The sequence below is a fragment of the Budorcas taxicolor genome, chromosome 23 (genome assembly GCF_023091745.1).
Source record: "Budorcas taxicolor isolate Tak-1 chromosome 23, Takin1.1, whole genome shotgun sequence".
In the NCBI taxonomy this organism is placed as follows: Eukaryota; Metazoa; Chordata; class Mammalia; order Artiodactyla; family Bovidae; genus Budorcas; species Budorcas taxicolor.
Window position 1 is genome coordinate 13,513,503 of NC_068932.1, and position 26,273 is coordinate 13,539,775.

Here is a 26,273-nt window from a genome sequence, read left to right on the forward strand (position 1 = left end):
TTGTAAAGTTATTTTTATAGTAACTTCTTTTTTTCTCCCTCTTAGGTTGTTAGGAGCCCTTTGTTGCTGTATTTGTGATCCAAGTGTAAATGTGGTAACCCAAGAAATTAAACCAGCTGAATCCCTTGGCCAGTTACTACTTTTCCATTTGAACTCCAAATCTGCCTTACAGAGAATTAGTGTAGCTTTGGTAATCTGTGAATGGGCGGCTTTACAGAAGGTAAGATTTTGCCCCCAAATAAAAAAGACAATCTAAACTAGGTTCCATTAGCTATTAGGATTATTTTCATTGTATTTTACAAACAGAAAAGTGAAAATTTTCTCTGTAAAAAAAATTGAACATTTATAGAAAAGTATTCCAAGTTGTACTGAAACATTTTTTCTCTCTCATTTGCCTTTAACCCTAGCCTTTTTTCTAAACCCCCCAGTTTTGTACCTGAGAACTACAAAACATAAGAGGCTTTGAGAGCTAGAAGTCCATTCGTATGAGTAGTAGCAAGGGCAGATTTTTGGTCACAGGAAGAATAAAATCAGCACATTTAAACCCAAATCTTTGTATTTCCAAATAAACCATTCCCTTGCAGCCCCTTTAATTTTTAACTTCTAGTAAGATGTATTGATTTTGTGTAAGACTTGCTTCTGTAAATCAAAGAAACTTCCTGCTGGCTTTGTTTATTCCATTGACTGGAATTCTGGAAATTTAACTGTCTGCACTTGCTGTGAGAGTTGCTTTTTACTGCCTCTTAACAGTTTGTCAAAGCTGTGTCTAAAAGTAATTGAGCCATGCTCTACTGCAACTGAAACCCCAGCTTTGCCTCTGGAAAGAAGCAAGGCTCATCTGTTTTTAGGCAGGACGTGGTGTGCTGGAGAGGCAGTGATGCTGTGTTTTTGTGCCTCTCAGACTCAGCAGCAAGTGTTGACAGTTCGGTTTCTGGACCCTCACAGAGCTTCTCTGGACTTACTCTGTGAAGCCCAGGCTGATCACCCAGATCCCACAGAATCCCTCATGGCTCACCACTGAGGTCATTCCCCCTCTGGTTGGGGCAGGCAACAACCAGAGAGAGTGGGAAGGGTTAGTTAAATTTGGGGGCAGGTGAGTAGCTTTTAAATTATATATCCATTTCTACAGTATGGCATGTGAAACTATGGGTTCAATTGTTAAGAAATCTAATGAGTTTTTAAATAACATTTTTTAGTGCATGCTAAGTGTTCTTTTCTGACTGATTTCTTTTTACAGTTGTATATTTTTAAATCTGTCTTGGAATAAATTCAGAATAAAGTAAGAGTAATTAGGTGGAAAATTTAATGGAATTGTAATAGTTCCATGTGCATGTTCTGTAATCATTCATATTAAAATTTTAGAGTAGTTCGGGTGTGTTACCTTTTCTCTGTGAAACTAACTATGTTCTGGGAGATAACAGAATATAGATTCAAAAACAATAGAAATTTAGACTTGGTAGTTTGCAAGTGAAGATTATGCATTTCTAGAATTACATTTACATATTTGCCCTGAATATTTGTTGTCTGTTACATTTTAGGAGTGTAGAGCTGTTACCCTAGCTGTGCAGCCACGTTTACTTGATACCCTTTCAGAACATTTGTATTATGATGAAATTGCCATTCCATTTACACGAATGCAAAATGAGTGTAAACAGCTTATTTCATCATTAGCTGATGCACATATTGAAGTTGGTAATAGAGTAAACAACAATGTTTTTACAATCGATCAAGCTAATGACCTGGTGAGTAAAGAAATAACTTTAATTTTAGAGCATAAGATAAGAAATTTGTCAATGTCATGTTTACCACAAAAACACTTAATTTGTTGAATCTGTTTGTGGCTTGGTAGCCTATCATATATTCAGAATAAAGTAAGAGTAATTAGGTGGAAATTTTAATGGAATTAAATTCCCTTTGGAAAGTTTATTTCATTGTATTGACTTTTCTTCAAACAAGAGAATGGGGAAGGGATTTTTTAAAAAAAATCTCAGCTTTGACAAACCAATACACCTTTATTAGAAAAAGATGTTGCCTTTTGTCATTTCTCAGTTTTGCCTAAGACTGGCAGAGTATGGGGTAAAAAGAAGTTTCTGAGTATTTTCTTCTCCCCCTTCCTAACTTACAGTGAAAACATTCAAACATAAGAGAATTATACAATTAATACTCAGATACCAACCAACTAGATTCCAGTTAACACTTTACTAAATTTGCTTTATCATATATGTATTAATTGCAATATGCAACCATTAATTCATATTTTTAATGTATTTCTAAATAAGTCGCAGACAGCTATCAGTACACCTCAACTGAAATTCAGGGTTTTCCCTTTTTCTGCTCTTTTTTGTGTCATTAACTAAAATTTAGTTTTTATGGTGATTTGTTCTTTCTTTGAGGTAGAACTTATGTTCTATGAATTATACAAATCTTCAATGGAATATATGATGAATTTTAACAGAAATGTATACCTTTGAAACCCAAACCTCTGTCAAGATACAGCCAGTGCCATACCCACTTCCCAGTCAATCTCCTACCCTCAGAGAACCCTAGTTCTGGTTTCTCATGCACTATAGATTACTTTTGCCTGTTCTTGAATTTCATATAAATGGAACCATACACTCTGTGCTGTTCAGTGTAAGGATCTTTTTCAGCATGATGTTTTTTAAAATCATCTGTGATGGTATATGTATCAGTAGTTCACTCTTTTGTATTGCTGAGTTTTCTTTCATTTTATAAACTTGCCACATTAAGTGTAAGCCCTTCTTCTCTTAATGAACACTTGGGCTGCTCCAAGTTTTCAGCTGTTATGAACAGAGCTGCTATAAACATTTTTGTATAAGCTTTTTTTAAGACATGTTTTCATTTCTCTTGGGTAAATACATAGTAGAATTGCTGGGTCATAGGCTGAGATGTTTATTTAGTTTTATAAAAAATTGTAGTTTCCCAAAAGTGGCTATATCATTTTACCTTCTAATCAGCAATATATGAGAATTTTGGTTGCTCCACATCATCACCAACAGTTGGTGCTGGTCACTCCTTGTAATTTTTGCCTTTCTGGTGTTTGTGTGACAGTGGCATTGTGGTTTTAACTTGGCATTTCCTTGATGACTGTTGTAAGTGTAACACTTTTTTATGTCTTATTCACCATTTGTTGATTTTCCTTTCCAAAATGTGTGTTCAGCTCTTGTCTATTTTTAAGTAGGTTGTCTTTTTATTATTGAGTTGTAGGAGTTTTTTTAATATATTTTAGATACCAATCCTTTATCATATAGATGCTTTCAGAACATTTTCTACCAATATGAGGCTTGCTTTGTCTTTGAATGAGGAGGTATTTTTAAGTTTGATGAAGTCTAGTTTATCAGTTGTTTTCTTTTATGGTTATTGTGTTCTGTGATCTAAGGTACCTTTGCTTATCTCCAAGTGGCGAAGGTATTCACACACATTTTCTTCTAAAGCATTGTAGTTTTAATGTTTAATCATCCATATTTATGTTTATATATAGTGCTAAATAGAGACTGTATTGTTTCATATAGATTTTCATTGTCATTTATTGAAAAGATGTTCATACTGTTTGTCTCTGTATGCCAGCAGCAGTGTCTTCATTGCTGTCTCTTTGTATTTAGTAAGTCTTTGAGGTTAGGTAGTGTGAAAGAGTTCTTCCTGAGTTATAGAATCAGAAGTTCAGCTACTTCACATGAATTAATCCTGTGAAGGAGCATATTTCATTTCTTATCCCCCTGTCTCATTAAAAAAAAACCTCAATGTAGTTGAAATTGGTTTTGGTCTCACCTGTGAGAAAAAGCTATAATTGCTCTAGTCTTCTTATTGTTTTTATATAATTTCTCCTTTTTGCCTCCCCTTCCCCATGTTTTGCTTTCTTAGAATAAAATCTCAAATTTTCTTTAAGGTCTGGGGTCCCTTTTTAGTGTTTCTGACGAGATTTTTTTAAAGCTATTACATGGCCTCTTAAAGCTTTTCTGATTCAGACCTCTTAGTCCCTAGTGGAACTACTGTTCTGTTTCATCAATTTCCTTAGTCCAGTGGTTTTAACCTAGGATATCAGAGTCTCCAGAAGAGCATATTTGAGGGAAGAACAGTTTTAAAAGATCAATCTTGGCCCTGGCTAAGAGTTGTTATTTGTGTCTTTCTTTGCGTTCCTGTTTTTCTCTTACCTGCCAGAAACAGGGACTTCTGACGGTCTTCCTGTGTCTCCCACCATTCGCATAATTTAGTTCTTATCCATGGCCTGTACTGTCTTCTCTTGCTCTTTGGTGTTCTTCAGTTAGGCATTTTTGTTTGGATATCTCACTGTCATTTCAAACTTAACACCACCAAAACTAGAATTTATTTTTTAACAGAAAATAGCCCTTTTTATCCACAGTCTCAAATCTTGTTAACATTTCCTTTCAGAAAGTTTCATGTGTTTATTCTTTCTCTGTTTCCATCACTACAACCCAGTCAAAGGCCTTAGTATTTTATGACTAGGTCCTGACTCATCTCCAAGGCTCCAGGCAGTCTCTGGTTCATTTCACCCTGCCTGCTATGCCAGACTAGTGAAGTTCTTAGTGCCATTCTGAACACATCCCTCCCCTACTTAAAAAGCATTATTCTCTTTTTCCTTGATTTTGGTTTTTTCCTTTTTTACCTTCAGCACCACCTCTAAACTCCCCATCTGTTTTCTCATTATTTCTCAAACTTCCTCCACTTAAGCCTAGTTAGTTTTTCTCTTGCAAAAGTACACCACCCTTGTTCACTTTCTTTGCTTCACTTATTCTCTCTTCCGTGTCTGAACACCTCTTCCCTTTGCCAAAAGTTCCCTACCCTCAACCCTCTGTGCTCATACCAAGTTCATTTTTTGACACTCTTTCATCTAAGCCCTGTGCTTAAGCCATGATGATTGCTGTCAGTTCCTTGAACAGTGCCTCGACTTCCACTCACTACCTCAACTCTTTTTTCCAAGATGTCCTCATAACTCCGGACTTAACTTGTTTAAAAACCTAGCGTAAGTGTTAACTGCCTCTAGCAAGCTTTCGTTGCTTTTGTCACCTGAGAGGAGTTAAGGTACCCTTGTGCTACCGCAGCAATTTGCACTTACCTTAGCTTCACGTTATATTGTCTTTGTCTACCTGTGTATCTCCCACATTAGTCTCAACGTTTTTTTGAGTGTATAAAGACATTGGTTTTACTCATATTTAAGCTGCCTATAATCATTGAAAACTGACAGGAGCATAGTGTATTTAGGACAGTGTGTTTAAACTTTTAGTAGTGAAACCCTGTTTCAAATAATCTTATGCAGAGCTTGAACACACAAAACAGACAAAGCAAAGTGGAGAATATAAGCTAGAAGTGGTATATGATCATGTTTGTTTGTAGAGAACAGATCACAATCAAACAGATAAAACTCAATTTAAATCTTTCATATTTTATAGTGATAAAAGATCTTAAAGTCTTTCATAGTTTTAGTGATAAAAGAAGATCTTAACTGTGTGTCTGTTGTGCTTCTCATAATAAAAGTCTGGTATTATCAGTCTTGCCCATAAGAAAGTTGATCATTTCTAAGTCTGAAAAATTGCATTATCCATTTTTAAAAAGTTAGGTTCTTTAATGTTACAGACTTTTCTGACCAACATTGATCAGACTGGATCCATTTATAGAGACTTTTTATGATTCCAGTTATTATCAAACAAGAAGACTATTTTTGTTATGTAAGCCATCATACTATCTTTAAATGGTAATTTTAAAAACGTGCACACAAAATCTTGTACGTAAATGTTCATAGTAGCATTATTTGTAATATTAACTAAGGTGGAACCAACCCAACCATTCATCAGCTAATGAATGGAAGAATCCAATATGGTATATCCATGTAGTATAATAATATTTAGCCAAAAAAAGGAATGAAGTAATTATACATGCTAAAACATCAGTGAACCTTTAAAGATGCTAAATGAAAGAATCTGGTCATAAAAGACTGTACATTGGTTTATATGAAAATGTCCAGAATAGGCAAATCTGTGAAGATGCAATGTAGATAAGTGGTTACATAGGATGGAGGAAATGACGTGTTACTACTAATAGGTATTGAGTTTTATTTTGGAGATGATGAAAATGTTCTAAAATTGTGGTGATGATTGTACAATTCTGAATATAGTAAAAACCATTGAACTGTATACTTTGAGTATACTGTATGTGAGTTACATCTCATTAAGTTTTTTTAAAAAGATACAATGAACAGTCTTTTAATGGAGCTTGTAAAGTAGTCTGATGCCACAGTCCTGGCTTTAAGCAGTTCTTGGTAATTAAAGAATTAACAACTGTTATACCATTCTCAAAGAATTGATTTATATTTGCTCAGTGTTATTTCACCAAAGTACTATGTGGGCATTATGTGTTGATTTTTCACTCAAACTTAAATATAAGAAGTCTCTGAAGAGATTGTGTCTTTCTTAAAAAAGTATAATACAATGTTAAATTAAGTCAGATTAAAATAAAGTTTACTTGGAAGGTTTTAGACATTTAGTTTACTGAATACTAAAATGTACTAGTTATTGTAGAATTTACAATTGAAACAGAAAGCTTGCTGTCTTCCCTTTAAGAATTTATAGGCTACTTGGGGTTGATGTCATTAATGATTCTTGATTTCTCTCTTTAATAGGTCACTACTGTTTTTAATGAAGTCACATCATCCTTCAGTTTAAATCCTCAAGTATTACAGCAGTTAGATAGTAAACGACAGCAGGTCCAAATGACAGTCACAGAGACCAACCAGGAGTGGCAAGTGTTGCAGTTGAGAGTGCATACTTTTGCTGCATGTGCAGTTGTGAGCTTGCAGCAACTTCCAGAGAAATTAAATCCTGTTATAAAACCATTAATGGAGACAATTAAAAAAGAAGAGAATACGCTAGTGCAGAACTACGCAGCTCAATGGATGGCCAAACTACTTCAGCAGTGCACAACAAGGACTCCCTGTCCTAATTCAAAAATTATTAAAAATCTCTGTAGCTCACTTTGTGTGGACCCATATCTAACTCCTTCTGTCACATGTCCAGTACCAACACAAAGTGGCCAGGAAAATTCTAAAGGTATATATCTAAACCTTTATTTGGGGTAGAGAAAGAATTAACCGTTTAAATTTGTTTACAGTTATCTACAGGTGTATTAAGCAAAATCCAGTTTATGTTGGAGCTTTTTACCATTTTGAGAGAATTTGTACTTATTGCTATTAAAATCACAGCCCTCTTAACTCATAAGTTTTTTTATAAAAGACCTGATATCTTTGAGGTCTTTAAGTTCTCACTTAAGAAGACTAAATCCTATAAGACAGGTATTAACCCTTAACTTCCCTTTCAAGATCATCATTATAGGGTTTACTGTTAACAGGGCTAGAAAACTAAACTGCATCCAATGGTGATTGAAAGTTCTTCCTATAAAATTCTGTTTCCTCTAGTTTAGTACATGTCTTATGAGATAACTGGACTCTGTTATCAAATAGTGTTTAAACAGCTTTTCTGTTTTCCTCCAGAAAATCTATATGTAAAGTAGTAACTGCTCTTTGTAGTCTAGTCTCAAGGACCAATGTTTTGTCACATGCCTTAGTCCTAATTTCCTCCCATCCCCTTCCCTGAGGGCTAGTTGAGGCAACAATATTTTGCATTGGTTGGTGTTTCTGACTTCATGGTTACTCAGAGAAGGCAATGGCACCCGACTCCAGTACTCTTGCCTGGAAAATCCTACGGACAGAGGAGCCTGGTAGGCTGCAGTCCATGGGGTCACTAAGAGTCGGAAATGACTTGAGCGACTTCACTTTGACTTTTCACTTTCATGCATTGGAGAAGGAAATGTCAGCCCACTCCACTATTCTTGCCTGGAGAATCCCAGGGACGAGAGAGCCTGGTGGGCTGCTGTTTATGGGGTCGCAGAGTCGGACACGACTGAAGCGACTTAGCAGCAGCATAGACTTCTTTTTTTTTAAGAGAACTTACTTGCAGTATTTTTTCATGTGTTTTTTTTTATGCCTGGAAACAGTTAACTCATTTTTAAAGAATTAATGTACTTTTAACAGAGGGAGGTACAGTCAGCCTTGCATTAGATATTTCTGGTTGTTAAGAGGATTCTGCAACCTTAGTTGTATTAAGTATGGCCCTATGCAGATCAAAATGTTTAACTTAATGTTGCAAATTACTGATTTTTGTGATCATTTCATTGTCTAGAGAAAATATCATTGGCCTATAAAAATTGAGGCTTAAAAGACAATTTTAAAATGTGTTGTATCTTTTGGAGCAGGAAACCTTTGGTTGGAGGTTATATGCTTTAAGGGTTATGTGACTTATCTCCTTAATAGGATCCAACTCTGAAAAAGATGGAATGCATCATACTGTCACCAAGCACCGGGGTATAATTACACTCTATCGGCATCAGAAAGCTGCTTTTGCTATCACAAGTAGGCGAGGTCCTACCCCCAAAGCCGTCAAAGCTCAAATAGCAGATCTTCCTGCAGGAGGTAGTGGAAACCTCCTTGTTGAACTTGATGAGGTAAATAGTTTTTCTTCTTTGAATACTCTGATTTTAAAACAAAATTTCTTACAGATTGAGAGCTAAATTGTCATATCAGCTTCTAGAATTACATTTTTAAGTGAATGAACTGGGGCTAATAAGTTTTTGGAATACTCCAGCAACAGAGTTCAGAAAAACTACAAACTTCAAATTTCTCAAGCTTCTTATTTTTACCAGTTTAGTTTTCTGATTATCTTCCTAGCAAGAAACCCTCTCCATAGTGGGTGTATAAATCATTCATGAATGTGAACTAATTCACTCCTGTAACAGTGACTACGGAGATGTTAAGTAATAGTGAAAGCTAACTTTTCTCAGTCTTATCAGTGTTAGGAATTACTGTTGATATTCAGAGGATAAGTTTATAATGTCAAATAACTTGTTACCTTTTAGTCAACTTGAAATTTATTAATTGTGGGATGTGAGGTAGGGTTCTAAATTTATTTGCCCATAGGAACAACCAGTTATCCCACCACTGAATCTTTTCATCCGTAGTTGATGATGATGGCTCCTCTGATATATATCCTGCTTTCCTATATTTAAGGATCTCCTTGGGCTTTCTATTCTGTTTCATTGATCTACTTGTTCTACAGTACAGTTTTTAAAGACAATTTAAAAAAATGTTTGGTGGGACTTCCCTAGTGGTCCAGTGGTTAAGACTGCCTGCTTCCAGTGCAGGTTTGATCCCTGGTCAGGGAACTAAGATCTCACACTGCTGTGTGGCTGAAAAAAGAAGAAAACTGTTTAACTATTTGGTTTTGAAAAAATCTTACAGTCACATTTTTAACAGTGGAATTCTCTAGGTAGCTTTACTAGTTGCAAGACATAGGAACTTACCTGAGTTGAGCAATAAACTATCAGTGCTAAAAGACATGTTTCTAATATATTTCTGTAAAGTATAGGCCTATTTTAAGTTTTGTTTTTTTAAACCAAAATCTTATTGTCTATATTCCTTTAAAAATACTCTGTGAATGAAGACTTTTTCGCTAACTATATTATTCTTATGTTAATTTTAATAAAAAATGTATACTTTGATGATTTGCATAGTTCCTTCATTTAAAAATATAATTGTATCTTTCTGGGGGGACTTTTTTGTATTTAATTATTATGAAATTACTGCTAAGTATGAGGTTATATTAATCTTGTTAAATTAAACAGATGCTTATAGTCTGTCCCTTGAAAGTGAAAGTCACTTAGTCATGTTCAACTCTTTGCAACCTCCTCGTGGTCTATACAGTACATGGAATTCTCCAGGCCAGAATACTGAAGTGGGAAGCCTTTCCCTTCTTCAGGAGTTCTTCCCAACCCAGGGATCGAACCCAGGTCTCCCTCATTGCAGGCAGATTCTTTACCAGCTGAGTCACAGGGGAAGCCCAAGAATACTGGAGTGGGCAGCGTATCCCTTCTCCACGGAATCTTCCTGACCCAGGAATCAAACCGGGGTCTCCTGCGTTGCAGGCAGATTCTTCACCAACTGAGCTATCAGGGAAGCCATGCTATCCCTTAAGCAAATATAAATAAGGGCAGATTATGGTAAGTTTCTTTGGGATAGAGAGAAGAAGAAAACATGTTACTTAGGACTATCTCTAGAAACAGCATGTATTCTTCTATTTCTTTTCTCCAGCCCCACAAAAGTATTTTATTTTGGATGTAAAAATCTAGCTCAGGATTTTATGCCTATGTAAATTTATTGAGAGGTGTTTTATAATTATAACATGTCCAGTAATTGTTTCATTGGTTAATGGTAATACTGATTTCTTAACACTGAATTGTAAATTCTCTTAATAACATTTTGAAAGCATTATACTTTTTTCTGAAATCTTGTTTTCACCTAACATTTAATTTTTAGGCCCAGAAGCCTTACTTGGTACAACGGAGAGGAGCTGAGTTTGCCTTGACAACTATAGTGAAGCATTTTGGTGGTGAAATGGCAGTGAAGTTGCCACATCTCTGGGATGCAATGGTTGGCCCACTGAGGAATACAATCGACATACATAATTTTGGTGTGTACATATTTTTCCGAGTTGGGATTTAAACAGATTTCAGTGTATATCCATTACATATGTCTTTATAAAATAACAATGCCTGTGCTTGTTTATCCCAGGCCAGCTGGTAAGTTTTTAAATAGAAGGTTGGTTAAAAACATTGATTTTCATGTCATTTTGTATACTTTTCTTGCTTTTTACTTTTCCTGTTATGTATTTAGAAAGAGATTTGAAATGAATCATTATATTAAGCTTCTTTAGTTCTTTAGGAGTAGCACTTCAGCAGTTAAATTAAGGATGTCGTATTTCATTTTACGTTATAAAGCAAAAGAGACTCTCCCACAGTAGCTGGGGGGTGCTAAGACTTTTTGTAAGCTCTGGATTTTGAAAAACTATTTGTAAGGTAATATGCACTTAAATCAATGTATCTTAATAGATGGAAAGTCCCTCTTGGAAAAGGGAGATGGCCCTGCCCAAGAACTGGTGAATTCTCTGCAAGTTTTTGAAACAGCAGCAGTGTCAATGGATTCTGCGCTTCATCCCCTGGTAACTAACTAATGCAAGTGTAGTTTTTTTCCTAATAAAATGAGTAGCCTTATTAGAAAGACTTGGGCTTGAATGAAAAGTGCAACTATGATGTCATCCCTTATGATTTCATTTTCTTTTAGATGCTATAACTAGATTCCTTCTTCCTGACAGCTTAACTCTTCCAGGCTTTGAGGCAGAGCTGGGTGCGTGATGAGAGAAAACCCACTCTGAGAGCTCAGAGTACAGGGCAGTAGGAACAGGGCTCTGACGCCCTGAAGCCAGCTGCAGACACAAAAGAAGGCTGTATCCCTGTTCATCTGCATCGTCTGAATAATACAGTCCAGGAACAGGAGAATACAGATGATAAGATCGCTTCCCTAGATAAATGTAATGGTAGGAGGAAGTTCCCTCTCTGAGATGAAACTAGTCAGTGGCAGAGATAGAACATGGGTTTATTTTTTAACTATTAAAATATCTCTCAACAAAAAATTAGAATAGAGGGAGGAGGAACATAGACCAGAGAATTAATTATCTGGTTTTTCCACTGAATAAAGTATTGATATTATTCTTTCCATGTAACTGTATTAGGAAGCTCTCTGCAATTTATAACATCATAAAGGGTGCTAGCGTCGATTCTCTATTCATATAGGAGAGAGTAGAGGGAAACTTTTCCGTTTATATAGTAATAAAGCATATTCTTTTACTTGTTAAATTTGGCGAATTTATCATTAGTAAAGAAGGGCAGAATTCATCTGTATGTGCTCACCCTCCATGATCAAACAGGATGCATTCAGTTGCACAGTAAGGCTAGTTTGTTAAGCAAGTACCTGACTCTCATCAGCATTAATCCTGGCTTCTGTGCATCAGACATTTAGTAATAGGATATGTCATGCTTTTGTGATTATATTGTGTATGGAAAGCCAGGAAGTTAAAGTGGAAAATAACTACCAGAGTATGGTGCCTAGAACAAAATCAGGATCACCCAACCCAGTGAATACAAAGTATGTACTTACACCTAAGCCAGGTTTGGAGGCGGCTGATGATGTGTAGTGTCATTTTCCAAGCCTCAGTAGGAGAATCGTGCAAGTGCCTTTGATGTGTTCCCTACGAATTTTGGAAAGTATTGAGTGTTCCCTGATGCTTAAGAGAATATTCAACAGGGGAGAAGTTCTGCACCCATCTATTCTTTTTAAAAGCATTCTAATAATGAAGATTTAGATTAACTTTTTATTGAGTATGTTCTGACAATGTTTTAAGGTAACTGGAGATAATTCTTGGATTTAGCATCACTTGGAATATTGAGAACCTCTGAGTAAGGGCCATTATAGTTGTATTTTAAATATTAGATTCCCTAATGAGTCTTCTAACTTGTCTTAAATTTTTTGTTTTTAGTTGGTACTGCATTTGCCTCATCTTTACATGTGCCTTCAGTATCCCAGCACTGCAGTGAGGCATATGGCTGCTCGTTGTGTGGGCGTCATGAGCAAAATAGCTACCATGGAAACAATGAATATATTTTTGGAGAAGGTTCTTCCATGGCTGGGAGCAATTGATGACAATATCAAACAAGAGGGTGCAATTGAAGCACTTGCCTGTATCCTTTTTCACTTTGACAAACTACTCAAATTATATTTGCTTTATTTAAGAGTGACTAAAATACAATTTATTCAGATATATACAGGGCAGTCCAGTGGTTAGGACTCCACACTTTCACTGCTGAGCAGGCCATGTCAGGATTAGGGGGTGGGAGGAGAACAAGCCAAAAAAACCCAGCACCAAAAACAAATGTGCACACAACCTGCCTTGTTCCAAAAAACTACTTTTTTACATTTTATTTCAGTGTTATTTTTATTGCATTATATTATACCTGTATTTACATTTTATTATAATATTCACACAAAAAATTAAAGAATTACTGTTAATTTTAAGAAATCTTTTTATAAGCAAAAAATTTATAGTCAGTGTATTTTTAAATATGAGGTTGGCCAAAAAAGTGCGTTTGGCTTTTTCTGTATGATGTTATGCTACTCTTTTTGGCCAACCCAGTATTAATCAGATACTATGTAGGTAGTTCTTATAAATTTACTATGTTTGCTTTGTTCATTGATTGTCTGGCAAAACGATTAATTAACTTTAATTAATACAGACAAACTTTTTACCAAGGGTATGACATCCATGAACACTGTTTAACTCAAAATACCTAAAAGATAGTTTAGCAAGAAAGATGGATAGAGATCAAACCCGTAGAAACTCTAGCTAAAGAAATGCTAAAGATTATGGGACTGAACTCACTGGACCTGCTATCTCCAGCTCAGGGTTGTTGGGATCCTGGTGGGAAAATTGGAATTAATCTTTGACACTTAGCTGTGCTCCCTTGCTTGCAGTGTAAATCAATCTATTTTGATATGTGAATTCTAGAAACTTGCAGGAATTTCTGTATGCAAAAAAACTTAGTAAAGATTCCCTCCAGCATTCCTCAGATGAAAAAAAATCATCTTAATCTTGAGAAAGTTACATACTTTTTACAAAGGAGTAACCCTGTATAAATGCTGTTATAATTGAATCATAGACCTTGAGGGATAGTCAGTCCCTCATAATACAGGTAAGCAATGAGGAACTGTTTTAGAAGTCACAGTCGTGGTGTATCATTTTGTTTATGAAAACATCTACCCTGGAACCAGTTAGAAATTTCCTTAGTAACTTACTCAGGTGTAATGGAACAACTGGATGTTGGTATCGTTCCATATATTGTGCTCTTAGTTGTGCCTGTGTTGGGAAGGATGAGTGATCAGACGGACAGTGTAAGATTCATGGCTACACAGTGCTTTGCAACACTAATTAGACTCATGCCACTTGAGGTAAGTTGATGATAACTTGGTTTATGAACTTAATGTTTTCAGTAACTTCATAATAATTGTAACACCTTTTAAAGAACAACTTTTTTAAAAAGATGTTGAATATGTTTACATTATAAGTGTTAAGACTTTTATGTTTTAATAGGTAATTTTTTTAATACTGTTTTAAATAAAACTGGTTCGTAAAAGAATGATAATTCTTTAGGTGATGCTAATTTCTAGATGCTATTCTAGAAGTGTGTTCCTGAGTATCCCAGTAATATCTAAGATTCTGTTCTGGAGTTCACATGAAAGGTAAATTTGAGAGATGGTAACTGAAAGTGTAAAAAGCAAATGATATGTCTGTTGGATTATGGAGAAAGCAGAATGCAAGGCTGAAGTTGAACAATTTTGGAGTATATTTATGGGACAGAAATAAGATATGTGGCCAGTGCAGTAAATAGAAGTGGCTTGAAGCGAGAGAAAAGCCAGGACCCTGTCACTTAGCCACTTAATATATTTTTATGGGATTTTTTAATTCAAGAAATAAGTATATATGCATTTCATCCATTCTGTAGTATGTGTCCAGTAGTTCCTTTTTAGGCCAGATAATACACTAAAATACCACATTTTGTTTATCCATGCATCAGTCGATGGACGTTTGGCTATTATGAGTAATGCTGCTGTGAGCATGCACATATAAAGTATTTGGGTGTAAGCTTTTTCCGCTCTCTTTGCTTTCTCTGTGAGGCACATGGGGTCTTAGTTTCCTGACCAGGGATCAGACCTGTGCCCCTTCAGTGGAAGTGCAGACTCTTAACCACTGGACCACCCGGAAGTCCCTGCTTTTCTTTCTTTTGAGCAGACATTTAGGAATGGAATTACTGGGTCATATGATGTTTAACTTCTTAAGAAACTGTCAAACTGTTTTCCCAGAAAACTGTACCATTTTATATTTCTACTAGAAAAGTATGAGCATAATACTTTGGAACAGTCTCTCGGCTGGGGGACTATATCTGGTTAAAAAAAAAGCTGAGTCAAAGGACTTACTATAGGGTACTGAGTACAGTCTTCAGAAGTACACTGCCTGAGTAGTGGGGCCAAATTAACCCTTGCAAGAAGATTGATTTGAGCCCACATTAGCAAAGCCTTAAAAAAGCAACCCTTAAAGGATTGAGCTGGTTTCAGATATTTAACTACATCCCAGAAAAAAAACTAAAAAAACTAAAATATTTAACCCCCAAAAGTTCAGCACCTAACAGCATAAAACTTAGGATATTTAGCACACATCAAAAAATTAACCAGAGGGAATTTCCTAGTGGCCTAGTGGTTAGGATTCTAGGCTTTCACTGCCATGACCAGGGTTCAATCCCTAGGTGGGAAACTGATCCCACAAGCCATGTGCCGTGGCCAGAGGGAAAAAAAAGAAGTTATCCAGGAGAAAAGTCAGTCAATAGAAGCAGACCCTGAAATGACCCAGATAATAGAATTAGTATACAAGGTCATTAAAATATGCTCCATATGTTCAAGAAGGTAGAGGGAAAGCATGAGTGTAATAAAGAGTGAAATGGAAGAAATAAGAACAACCCACATTGAACTTCTTGAGTTGAAAGATATACAATTACAAATAAAAACACACTGGATAGGATTAATGACAGATTAGATGCTGTGAATTTGAAGACACAGCAGTAGAAACAAGAATGTCATGCAGGTTAATTCCTGTTCCGCTTTAAGGATTCAGGGCCTATCAAGCAGTGGGGTTGGATAGAAGCTTTTACTCCCTGCACTGCACTCTTGTTGCTTTTATGGGAATTGGAGTGAGGAAGATATCAATGCTAGGGTTCCTGGCACTGTACAATATTTATGAATCCTAATCATTGTTAGGAAATGTGCCTCATTGTATGGCCTTATGCTAAGTCACTTTAGTCGTGTCCAACTCTTTGTGGTCCTATGGACTGTAGCCCTCCAGGCTTCTCTGTCCATGGGATTCTCCAGGCAAGAATACTGGAGTGGGTTGCCATTTCTTCTTCCAGGGGATCTCCCCAACCCAGGGATCAAACCTGCATCTCTTATTTCTCCTGCATTGGCAGGCAGGTTCTTTACCCGTAGTGCCACCTGGGAAGTACGGCCTTATATCTGGTTGTTATTATTAAAAGGTCCATGAGGATAAATGCCTGAAGATTTGTTACTTCCATGTAAAGCACTGTGCAGAAAGGCCTTGTTTTGATGGTTATCATTAGGATATTGAATGTGTTAAAATGTTAGTTTCTATCTTGATTAAGTTGTTAATTCTAAAACCTTTTGACGGAATTCCCTGGTGGTCCAGTGCTTAGGACTCTGAGCTTCTACTGCAGAGGGGACAGGTTTGATCCCTGGTTGGGGAACTAAGATCCCTTGAGCTGTACAGCATGGCAAAAACAGAAAACCCCTTTTGAAAATATAACATATAATCATTTTAAGACAGTATATACACCTCACTCCTGATACTATTTCTGGTATTATAAGAAACATACACTTGAATTTAATTGAAGTTCTGTTCTCAGAATATTACTTAACTTTGAAGTTCACATTTCTTAATCATAGGGCAGTAGTTCTCAAACTTTTTGGTCCCTGTACCTCTTTACACTCTTAAAAATTAAAGACCCCAAAGAACTTTTGTTTATTATACTTTCTGTAGTAGAAATTAAAATTGAAAAGTGGAAAAAGATTTATTAATTCATTTAAAGAATAAATCCATTAGACTTTTAAATAGACCTTTTACAAAGCAATGGTCATTTGGAGAACACTGGCTCACTGAGTTATGTAAATCTTTTAAAGGTTGATTCATATGAGCATACAGTAACAAAAAACAGACTCCTTAGTATCACCAACAGAAAATTTTTAAATATTGGGAAGCACCTGCAGTGCTAAGTTTCGTTTGACAGCTTGCATTTTATCATTGGCAACAGGTTGTGCCACTCATTTTCCTTGAAGTGACCAAATTTTTTAAAGAAAATAATCTGCCAAATACTCAAGTCAGAATAACCATAGTTTGTCAGTCCATTCAAGTAAACTCGTTCTGTAAAAGACAGCTAGGTCAACTCACAATTTTAAGAAATCTTACAAGTGCTTTTCCTAAATAGTTTGTATTTCAGTATGCATGGTATAAAGCAGAAATGCTTTATGGAATACTTCATATTTTGTTGCACAGAGTGTTAAAAAAGATGTGCCATTCAAAGGTTGAGGTTTAATAAAATTATTTTTACTGCTTCAATGACATTCTTAAGTGAAACCAGCTTGTTTTAAAAAAAGGCTGGTGCATGGCTGCAAGTAATAGTGACTGCTCGCATACTTGGTGGTGTCACCGCCTTGATTCTTTCTGAGGCAAAAGCAGTCTTGCCCACCATTACTTTTGTGCATCAGAGCAAAAGTCAGCACAGTGGAAAAAGCAAACAGTGTCTTATCCTTTGTCATGAAATAGCTGCAGTCAGTAACCCTTTGAAAAGGTCTTAGAAATCCTGAGGGGTTTGCAGACCACATTTTGAGAACCAGTACCCTGGGTAACCGTTAACACTAAAATTAAGAGGCTCTATAGTAACAGCATTCCACTTAAACAGTACAATTTTGTCATTATCAAGTAACAAATGGTATGGGAAAAATAAGTTGTAGCTATGTTCTTAAAATAGCATCAGTTCAGTTCAGTTGCTCAGTGGTGTCTGACTCTTTGCGACCCCATGAATCGCAGCATGCCAGGCCTCCCTGTCCATCACCAAAGTTCACTCAGACTCACGTCCATCAAGTCAGTGTTGCCATCCAGCCATCTCATCCTCGGTCGTCCCCTTCTCCTCCTGCCCCCAATCCCTCCCAGCATCAGAGTCTTCCCCAATGAGTCAGCTCTTCTCATGAGGTGGCCAAAGTACTGGAGTTTCAGCTTTAGCATCATTCCTTCCAAAGAAATCCCAGGGCTGATCTCTCTCAGAATGGACTGGTTGGATCTCCTTGCAGTCCAAGGGACTCTCAAGAGTCTTCTCCAACACCACAGTTCAAAAACATCAACTCTTTGGCACTCAGCTTTCTTCACAGTCCAACTCACATCCATACATGACCACTGGAAAAACCATAGCCTTGACTAGACAGACCTTTGTTGGCAAAGAAATGTCTCTGCTTTTCAACATGCTGTCTAGGTTGGTCATAACTTTTCTTCCAAGGAGTAAGCGTCTTTTAATTTCATGGCTGCAGTCAACATCTGCAGTGATTTTGGAGCCCCCAAAAATAAAGTCTGACACTGTTTCCACTGTTTCCCCATCTATTTCCCATGAAGTGATGGGACCAGATGCCATGATCTTCGTTTTCTGGATGTTGAGCTTTAGGCCAACTTTTTCACTCTCCTCTTTCACTTTCATCAAAAGGCTTTTTAGCTCCTCTTCACTTAGATGTGCTTATTTAATAATCTCATTATATAGTGCTTTTAAAACCTAATTCTTAAATATTTGTCTTCCAGTCATTAAAATGATACTGTTTTTGAATTGGTTTTTCTTTGCATATGTGTGTGTGTGTGTGTGTGTGTGTGTGTGTGTGTGTGTGTGTGTGTGTGTTAGCTTTGGTATTTTTTTAATTGAGAATAGTTGGTTTACAATATTGTGTTATCTCTGCATTTACATTTTGATAAGACTTGAAATTTCATAATCTGGGGATAGACAAATTAATAGATAGTAACAAATCGTTTTAATACACTTAAAAAATAATTTTAGGCAGGCATTCCGGACCCTCCAAATATGTCAGAAGAATTAATCCAATTGAAAGCCAAGGAAAGACACTTTTTGGAGCAATTGTTAGATGGGAAAAAGTTAGAAAATTACAAGATTCCAGTACCAATCAATGCTGAACTCAGAAAATATCAACAGGTAAAGTTTTATACTTATCTTATAAATACTGATTATTCCTTTTAAATGTACCTTGAAGAATTTAAAGATTGATTTAATAATTAAAATTTTTGTGTTTGGTGTCTTATATCCATTTATTTCTCCCTGCCTGTAAAAATACAGTGTGTTTGGTCTTTGTAAACATGTTCTTTACAGAAAAATATTTTTATGATCTGTTCACATTTACCATTTTTCTCTTTCTCCCAATGTTTCAGGATGGTGTGAACTGGTTAGCATTTCTTAATAAGTATAAGCTTCATGGAATTCTGTGTGATGACATGGGTTTAGGGAAGACTTTACAGTCCATCTGTATTCTAGCAGGAGATCACTGTCACAGGTAATTTTAAATGTTACTTTAACACAAGGCTTTCAGATGCTGAGCAATATAAGCAAGCTGGTTAATTCATTGTGTTTTGCTGTTGTAAAGGGCCCAGGAATATGCAAGATCAAAATTGGCAGAATGTATGCCACTTCCTTCCTTGGTGGTTTGTCCACCAACATTAACAGGTCATTGGGTGGATGAAGTAGGTAAATTTTGCTCCAGAGAATATCTCAATCCACTGCATTATACTGGACCTCCTACTGAAAGAATAAGGTAAGAACTGTATAACCAAAAAATGTTTAATCTTTAAGTAGTTTGGAAGAATAAAATTTATTAAAAATGAATTCTGGTTAGCTTTTTTGGTTGTCAGACATAGAAACTTACTTTAACTTATTTAAGAAAGGTAAATGAACATATTAAAAATATAATCAGTGAGACGCATCAAAATTTAAGAAGTTTTGGAACTTCCCTGATCATCCAGTAGCTAAAACTCTGTGCTCCCAATGCAGGGGGCCTGGGTTCAATCCCTTGTTGGTGGACTAGATCCCATGTGCTGTAATTAAAAACCACAGCTAAAACATGGCCTAGCCAAATAAATCATAAATACAAAGTGTAAGGACATTAACCACTGTCAACAATCAGTTAGGCTCTAAGTTTTTGGAGCTAGGAAACTGTCAAGAACCAAAACCGTTCTTGGTGCCTTTCCTGAAGTCTTGTGATCATAGCATCTCCTAGGTGCTTCTGTTATTTCTTCATTTTCTATGCACTTTCCCTAAGAGCTACCTCTTCCTTCTTTCCTCTCCCCAAAAGTGCTTTTGGTGCACAGTGGCTTGCTCTAGCTGCCCTGATCCCATAGAACACTATAGTTCTGTTAATACATCTCTGTTCCTAAATACAGGTGTTGAAGAGTGGTGTATCATTAATTCCAGTTTGTCTTTTAAAGCTTGGATAGTCACAGATTACTGATTAGTCTGTAGATTTCCTGCCCTTCTGTGAATTAATAGCTAACATATACTGAGCACTTACTGGTCAGGCATTAGATATTCTAAGCAGTTTTATTTACATTTATGTAATACCATGTATTCTCTTAATTACCTTATGAGGTATGGGTACTATTATTCCCAATTTGCAGAGGAGGAGTCCAGACATGGGGCCTGGGAAGAAGATCACTCAGCTAATTAAATAGAAGGTTACTAGGTATCGTTAAATGAAGATTTGAACACAGGCAGCTCAAGAGCTTGTACTCTTAAAGAATTTACTGTAAAGGAATTCATCCATTTATAAGTGGTAGAAACTCAACTCAGACTAGCTTAAGCAAACAGGAAATTCATTAATTAACCTGAGCATCTTGGGGTGAATTCTTGCTTCGGGTATATCTAAATTACTGTTCTTCCTCATGTGTAGCTTGTTCTGTTGGTCTCTACTGGACTTTTGTCTATTGTTGGTGTAGATAAAAGGTCATGGGCAGTCTTAGGCCTACATTCTCCTAGCTTGGCAACTGTAAAGAACAGAGATATTCTCTCAGACTGGCCGGCCTTGATTGCATCATGTCCCCAAACCAGCCTCCATGATTGGGGAATAAAATACTGTGAATGGCTTGATCTGATTAAAATGCTTCACCTCTTTGGTGATTATGGGGACATGTGATTGATGGCTCGCGCTCGGCCCCCAGCACAACATGGAGTGATGAAGGAATAGTGTGCCTCCAAGGAAGAAGTTTTGGCAAATAAAATGACCTTCACACTGTGAGTCAGGTACTCATCTCTTCTCTAATCAGACTGAGTTAGGGCCACATGACCAAGTTGTAAGGAGAATGGCCTTCAGGTAGCAGGGTCATGGATGTCGAGTAAGCAGAAAGGAATATTGGGTTTGGTAGGCAGATTGAAATCACTTTATACAATGGCATCTGTGCTTTCCACTTTGAAAGTATATTACAAACTTTGCAGATTCCCTATTTTCTAATCTTCCTTATTTTTAAATGCAGGTTACAGCACCAGGTGAAAAGGCACAATCTCATAGTGGCTTCATATGATGTTGTGAGAAATGACATAGATTTCTTTAGGTAAGAATTAAAATTTTGTAAAGGAAAACAGTGTCAAATTCAGAGAGAATTGTATCTTTCTGCCTCAGACTCCTCATATTGTTCCTGACATGTAGTAAAAGATGCTAACATTTTTTGTTTATTTTTCCTTAGAAATATTAAATTTAACTACTGTATTCTTGATGAAGGCCATGTCATCAAAAATGGAAAAACAAAATTGTCAAAAGCAGTAAAACAACTGACTGCTAATTATAGGATTATTCTTTCTGGAACACCAATCCAGGTAATTATTTACCTTTTCTTTACTTGGCATTTGACAGTGAATTAAAGAGGTTTTTTTTAAGTTTTTGGAATAATTTCCAATAATTATCTTGCTTTTATAATGGTTCATTTGGTATGTAGCAGTATCTGAGCAAACCTGGTTTTAAATCTCATAGTTTAAAATGTGATTTTAGGCTATAGTAGCCCATGAGTCCGGAGAAGGCGATGGCACCCGACTCCAGTACTCTTGCCTGGAAAATCCCATGGACGGAGGAGCCTGGTGGGCTGCCGTCCATGGGGTCGCAAAGAGTCGGACACGACTGAGCGACTTCGCTTTCACTTTTCACTTTCATGCATTGGAGAAGGAAAGGGCAACCCACTCCAGTGTTCTTGCCTGGAGAATCCCAGGGACGGGGGAGCCTGATGGGCTGCCGTCTATGGGGTCGCACAGAGTCGGACACGACTGAAGCGACTTAGCAGCAGCAGCAGCAGCAGCAGCCCTTGAGTCAGGAGGCAAAGCCCAAGTGGAGTTAGAAGGGCTTCACTGCAGGAAGGCAGCCCGCCACGGTGAGCCAGAGCTTAAGCAGAGTGAGAAGGGCTTCTGGAAGGGGTAAACAGATAGGGTGGTACCTTAGGATCCACACATACTGGGAAGGCATCCAAAATGGAAAAGTGTGGGGGTTTTTTTTTTTTTTTTGGTTTTTGTTTTGTGAAACTCCAAGTAGAATTGGAAAGAACCTTTACCTTTTCTCATGACCCATAAATACTGGGTAGACATGACCTATAACCAAACTCTTCTAGGTTTTCCTGTGTTGAATAAATGGTGGTGATGGCCAAATTTCTTAACTCTTGCTATTAATCTTAGTCTCAGAAAAACCAGAAACGTATTCATCATTCTGCTCTATTTACAACTTGATAGAACCGACCAAAAAGATTTAAATACTGTGGACCAAGGCTTATTGTGGTGGAAAAGACTTTAAGTTCCTCTAAATAGGATAGAGTATTTTCTCCAAATTTTACACAATAAAATGTAGACTCATATCCAGAAATATAGTGATAATGTCTCTCATCTATGTCATTACAGTGGGCTTTCATTAATGTTCCATTTTTTAAGTGTAAGGAAATAATCCTAGCACACAAGATAACTGGTGTTCCTTTCTTATATTCAGAACAACGTTTTGGAGCTGTGGTCATTATTTGATTTCCTCATGCCAGGATTTTTGGGGACTGAACGCCAGTTTGCTGCTCGGTATGGTAAACCTATATTAGCAAGTAGGGATGCTCGAAGCTCCAGTCGAGAACAAGAAGCAGGTAGGAAAAAGAGATACCATTATATATTCTATGCACGTGAATCTAATTTATATCTAATTTGAGGAAGTCATTTAATTTTCTTAGAGAAATGAGAATAATAAATAGAATAAAATTAATTCCGTTAATAATTATTAACAGGTGTTCTTGCAATGGATGCACTGCACCGCCAGGTCCTGCCGTTTCTTTTGAGAAGAATGAAAGAAGATGTTTTACAGGATCTACCACCCAAAATTATTCAAGACTACTACTGTACTCTCAGTCCTCTCCAGGTTAGGAGTCTGGTGATTGTGGTTGTTGATGCTGTGTCTGTTACTGGAATGCTTTGAATAAGTCATAAAGGTAGTGAGTAAAGGGATTTAGCCTTTGGTTTTATTGCTTTAATCTAGCTTCTACTTCCTTAGACTTCAGGAATATTCTGTTTCAAACAGGTGTAGAGAAAACCTAAGTGAATCTGTTTGGGTATATAAGCACACATATGGGTTTGTGCATTTTCAACACAGCATTAATACAAAATCTACTGTCATAATCACTTTGTTATATGTCTCGAGTTAATTGGAAAAGTTGGAACGTTAAAATGATAAAGAAGTAAGTAAGCCAGAGATAAAGAAGTAAGCCAGTGTTTTTTAGGGCCAGAGGTCTGCCTGTGATGTCTTACAGCAGCATTATAGGTGTATACATCAGGGCTGAGTTGGGAAGTGGGACCTCATCTTTTCTGAAGTATTGCCAGTAAATTTTCAAGAGAAGTATTGCCATCTGCCCAGTTCTGATTTTGTACATAGAGACCATTGTCAAAGGTGTTTATTGTATGCCTTTCCTTGTGCAGTATTTGTGTGTGTGTGTGTGTGTGTGTGTGTGTGGTATTTTTGTAAGGGGAAGCTATCTCTTGTCTTAGTAAAATATGGCCTATACAGAATTTTCTCTTTGAATGTTTATGTTGTGTTCTAGGTTAATAAGCATCAGTCTGTGTCAGTATCAGATGATTTCAATTCAGTTCAGTTGCTCAGTCATGTCCAACTCTTTGCAACCCCATGAATCGCAGCACGCCAGGCCTCCCTGTCCATCACCAGCTCCTGGAGTTCACTCAGACTCGTGTCCATCGAGTCAGTGATGCCATCCAGCCACCTCATCCTCTGTCATCCCCTTCTCCTCCTGCCCCCAATCCTTCCCAGCATCAGAGTCTTTTCCAATGAGTCAACTCTTCTCATGAGGTGGCCAAAGTATTGGAGTGTCAGCTTCAACATCAGTCCTTCCAGTGAACACCCAGGACTGATCTCCTTTAGAATGGACTGGTTGGATCTCCTTGCAGTCCAAGGGACTCTCAAGAGTCTTCTCCAACACCACAGTTCAAAAGCATCAATTCTTTGGTGCTCATGACCACAGGAAAAACCATAGCCTTGACTAGATGGACCTTTGTTGACTAAGTAATATCTCTGCTTTTTAATATGGTGTCTAGGTTGGTCATAACTTTCCTTCCAAGGAGTAAACGTCTTTTACTTTTCATGGCTGCAGTCGCCATCTGCAGTGATTTTGGAGCCCCCCAAAATAAATTCTGACACTGTCTCCACTGTTTCCCCATCTATTTCCCATGAAGTGATGGGACCAGATGTTTCTGAATGTTGAGCTTTAAGCCAACCTTTTCACTCTCCTCTTTCACTTTCATCAAGAGGCTTTTTAGTTCCTCTTCACTTTCTATGATTTAGTATGGTTCAAATGAATAAAAGATACATAGACGTATCTGCAAAATAGCTCCTTTTCCCTCCAGTATACAGACAATTAATCTTTTAGTATTTATCTACCCAACTTCAGTTTTGTGGACAAAACACTAATTTAAATGCTAAGAGCTCCGTGATATTATCTACACATCATTTCTCGGCCCCCATCCCTTGTTTGTAAAAATCGGATTAATGTTTCTTGAAAGAAAAATTTCAGAGTAATGAGATGAAGACTTTAAGTATGATAAAGAAAAGGTGCCATATGAAAAAACCTGAGATATTATGGTGGTATTATAACATCAGCATAAAACACATTTAAGTAGTCTGGAGGAAGGGAGCTGGAGAGGGAAGTGACATCTGGGTTTGTTTTGCACCTATAGGTTTTTATTCTCTGACTTCTGTTCTTTAGCACTGTAGATTTCTTCCCTTTCACATTGTTTTAACATATACAAAGCAGGAACCCAGACTCATAAGGAAATACTTAAAACTTGGTGTGGGTTCTGTGGTTAGTATCTGTTTTAAAACTTGGTCTTTTGAAACTTACCTGTTAGGGTCTTGACCATGTAACTTCACTTAAGGAAGACTTCCTCATTTACTTATAAGGGTTCAGGTTCTCTTTTATCGGTAACTTATTTACCTTCTTGAATAGAGTGGAAAAATTGAATTTAGGATTATTTGACTATTTTAAAAAAAATATTTTAGCAGCTGAACAATGTGTTAAACTTGTTTTCTAAATGTAATTTAAAAGGAATCTACCACGATGCAGTGGATCATCTATACTCAAGTAGGTTGTGTAATTTATTTTCTTCGATGAGGGCTGATTTACATTGCTGTTCTTACTGGCCTTTTTTAGTTATGTTTTGAACAATTGAAAAAAATATACTTACTGCTTTTGTGGGGAATTTACAGGTTCAGCTCTATGAGGACTTTGCTAAGTCTCGTGCCAAGTGCGATGTTGATGAAACAGTTTCTTCAGCTGCACTTTCTGAAGAAACTGAAAAACCAAAGCTTAAAGCTACAGGTCATGTATTCCAGGTACATACTATAGCCCACTTTTTAAATGTTGAAGAATGCTCTTCAGTACAGCAATGTTTATATGAAACACTGAAATATGGATTTATCTGATTTTTTCAGTTTTGTGTATACATTCTTGAAAATAGGTAAAAGCCAATTTAATTAATTTTCATGTTAGTATAATTAGTAATAGATAATTTAATATTAAAATTAAAGTGAAAACTGCAGTATGTTATTACATGAAGAGTTTTGTTTCCTGTTCATAAAATATTTGAATACCTACCACAAGGCAGTAATTTTTCTAACCTCAGGGGTTAATTAAAGCAGTGAATAAGATCCTAGGGGTGGAAAATACAATAAAAAACATGTATCATGTAAAAGAAAATCAACTGTGGGCTTATACAGTATAGGAGTCAGGGTAGGTAGTTTCTCAACAGGATGAGCAGGGATATACTGAGAAGGTGACATTTGAGCAAAGATCTGAATGAAGGTTGAGGCATGTAGATTCGTGGGAGGAAATGATTCCTGGCAGAGATATTACATACAGTACAGAAGTCCTGAGACAGATGATGAATGTGCTTGAGAAAAAAGAGAAAGCGTCAACTCATTTTTTCTTTCCCTTTTGAAATATTCCACTGTAGAATATCTCCCAACCCCCCCTTGTCACCAAGATATGAAGATATTAAAATACTACAGCATTTTTAAAGATAGAAACGGGAAAAGGTGATTTTGAAAGCTCATACCTCTCCCAGTTTTATCATAGTGCCCAGCAGTGGAGCTTACTGATACAAATCTGTGTGCCAAAAGTGAGACCCAA

General features: G+C 36.7%; 1 protein-coding gene across 1 annotated transcript in view; it reads left to right on the forward strand.

The window, feature by feature from the left end:
- BTAF1 (B-TFIID TATA-box binding protein associated factor 1) overlaps window positions 1-26,273 on the forward strand; it is an 84,762-nt gene that overhangs the window by 51,953 nt on the left and 6,536 nt on the right. Inside the window, exons 18-33 of the mRNA XM_052661211.1 lie at window positions 46-220; window positions 1,539-1,742; window positions 6,653-7,079; window positions 8,339-8,529; window positions 10,397-10,550; window positions 10,969-11,078; window positions 12,453-12,654; window positions 13,770-13,918; window positions 18,625-18,777; window positions 19,011-19,132; window positions 19,223-19,390; window positions 21,102-21,179; window positions 21,312-21,441; window positions 22,589-22,730; window positions 22,869-22,999; window positions 25,352-25,477. Coding sequence (XP_052517171.1) covers window positions 46-220; window positions 1,539-1,742; window positions 6,653-7,079; window positions 8,339-8,529; window positions 10,397-10,550; window positions 10,969-11,078; window positions 12,453-12,654; window positions 13,770-13,918; window positions 18,625-18,777; window positions 19,011-19,132; window positions 19,223-19,390; window positions 21,102-21,179; window positions 21,312-21,441; window positions 22,589-22,730; window positions 22,869-22,999; window positions 25,352-25,477 — 2,662 coding nt within the window. The remainder of the gene's footprint in view (window positions 1-45; window positions 221-1,538; window positions 1,743-6,652; window positions 7,080-8,338; window positions 8,530-10,396; window positions 10,551-10,968; window positions 11,079-12,452; window positions 12,655-13,769; window positions 13,919-18,624; window positions 18,778-19,010; window positions 19,133-19,222; window positions 19,391-21,101; window positions 21,180-21,311; window positions 21,442-22,588; window positions 22,731-22,868; window positions 23,000-25,351; window positions 25,478-26,273) is intronic.